This window comes from Triticum dicoccoides, chromosome 1B (assembly GCF_002162155.2).
Source record: "Triticum dicoccoides isolate Atlit2015 ecotype Zavitan chromosome 1B, WEW_v2.0, whole genome shotgun sequence".
NCBI lineage: Eukaryota > Viridiplantae > Streptophyta > Magnoliopsida > Poales > Poaceae > Triticum > Triticum dicoccoides.
The window spans coordinates 539,821,112-539,822,907 of record NC_041381.1 but is presented as its reverse complement, the minus strand read 5'-3'; the positions used below and the strand labels follow the sequence as shown (position 1 = coordinate 539,822,907).

The window sequence follows — 1,796 nt, the reverse complement described above, 5'->3', positions numbered from 1 at the left end:
CGTGTCTTCGAGGTTGGGAGAAGGTGAAAGCGCAGGCGTGTATCTTTGAGATTGGCACAAATTCTCCGGTGAATTTAGTTCCGTGATTCCGTTTACACTTCCGAAATTGCTGTACGGACGACAGTCGCCGGCCGAACTGTGGACGACGGGAGGAGTGGACGGTGATGCTCACTTTTGCTAATTGCATGGATGGCTTGATGCGCTGCATCGTCTCCAAATCGTCCACAATGTGTCGGCTGTGTAGGAGCGTTGTTACACTTCGATAGTTGGATTCCCCCGGTATTCAGATACGTTCACACTCGGAACGCCATGACCCCAAAAGCACGGCCACTTTATTCCTGCAGATATAAGTGAATAAATACGAATATAGGATCCACACACCAACTGGTGCAGGCAACGTACATTACATACGCCTATAAATACCTCTCTAGGTCCTCACCCCCTTCACAAATGAGCACCTGGCTTCACCACAGTACATTACACTGTACACAACACGAAAGAAGCAGAGAAGAAGATCGGACGGCGGAGGCGATGGAGTACGAGTACCGGTACAACAGCAGCGGCGGCGGCGGCAGCGGCAAGGAGAAGAGGCCTCCGGCGAAGAGGGGGCAGGTCAAGCTGCAGATAGCGAGGGCGCTGAGCAACCTCGTGTCTCCCGGCGGCGCTGCCGACGGCTCGAAGCAGGCAAATCGCAGCAGCTTCAGAAGGGAAACAAGCTACAACTGAACAAGAAAATTAGATGGGTATGGTGCGTCTGCGTGTAAGTATCAAAAACGATCTTATATTATGGGATGTAGGGAGTTGTTTATTACCTTTTCAGGGTTTTGGCAGGATGGTGTCCCAGTTTATAAATGGAGAACCTGTCTGATCCACCACCACTCTACTCTTACTTGGCTTGAGCGGGAAATGCTCCAAGCTTGAGTGTGCATTATGCATGTATTTCAAGAAGAAATTTAATGTATATACAAGCTTTGAGTATGCGAAACACCCGGTCCCAGTGTGTACTTGATTAGGAGTGCTCCTGTATGACACTTAGAGATCGATTGGTTTGATGCCAACATTTGTCTTGCACAATTTGGCAAGTTAAAAAATACTTCTATCTGGATGAGGGATCCAAAATAATTGTCGTGGATTTAGTTCAAAGAAAAAAATGGTAAATTTTGTTTTTGCTAAATGTTGGTTTGTCAATTTTTTTGGTAAAGCGATATATTGGCATCAAACCAACTGGCCTTCACCCGGCAAAAAAAAAAAAAAAGACTGGCCTCCCACTGCGTCGTCCTGTCCATTAAACACGCAAGCGCATGTGTTCGTGGGCCGGAATGGGTGAGGAATAGGCCCCTCAGTTCATTTTTCTGTCACCTTTCTTTTAGAAACTTTTCTGTCACCGAGTGCAAGCCCAAGGCCGAGCGAGTTTGAGTGCTCTTATTAGGCCCGGTTCTTTGACAGCCTACAACATAGCTTCCCCCTCCTTCCGTTAAAAAAAAAAGCTTGCCCCTCCTCCGCTTCTCACTTAAGCCGTCTCCCCTACACTAAAAAAACTTAAGCCGTCTCCCCATTTCGTCATTTCCTTTTGTCACCCATGCGAGTTTAGCAATTTCCTTTTTTATAATAGATTTAATGAAAACTTTTGTGAAGAAGCAGTTTAAATAATAATTAATTTTATGTATTTTATAAAATTTACGTTTTTAAAAAATATTCATGTTTTTCTTAAAAACCATTGTGTTTTTAAGAATTCCCGTATATACTTTTTTTCTAAAAATATATTCATCGTGTATATAAAATCAAAGGAAAAAGTG

At 44.2% G+C, this 1,796-nt stretch overlaps 1 protein-coding gene across 1 annotated transcript; it reads left to right on the top strand.

Moving 5' to 3' along the window:
- Positions 1-463: 463 nt before the first annotated feature.
- Positions 464-985, top strand: LOC119307999. The gene has a single exon (XM_037584116.1). It carries the CDS (start codon positions 532-534, stop codon positions 724-726), a length of 195 nt encoding a protein of 64 aa, XP_037440013.1. The 5' UTR covers positions 464-531; the 3' UTR covers positions 727-985.
- Positions 986-1,796: the final 811 nt, after the last annotated feature.

What these genes read in the sequence shown, in the direction of transcription:
- LOC119307999 (XM_037584116.1), top strand. Translation starts at nt 532, where the DNA reads ATGGAGTACGAGTACCGGTACAACAGCAGCGGCGGCGGCGGCAGCGGC.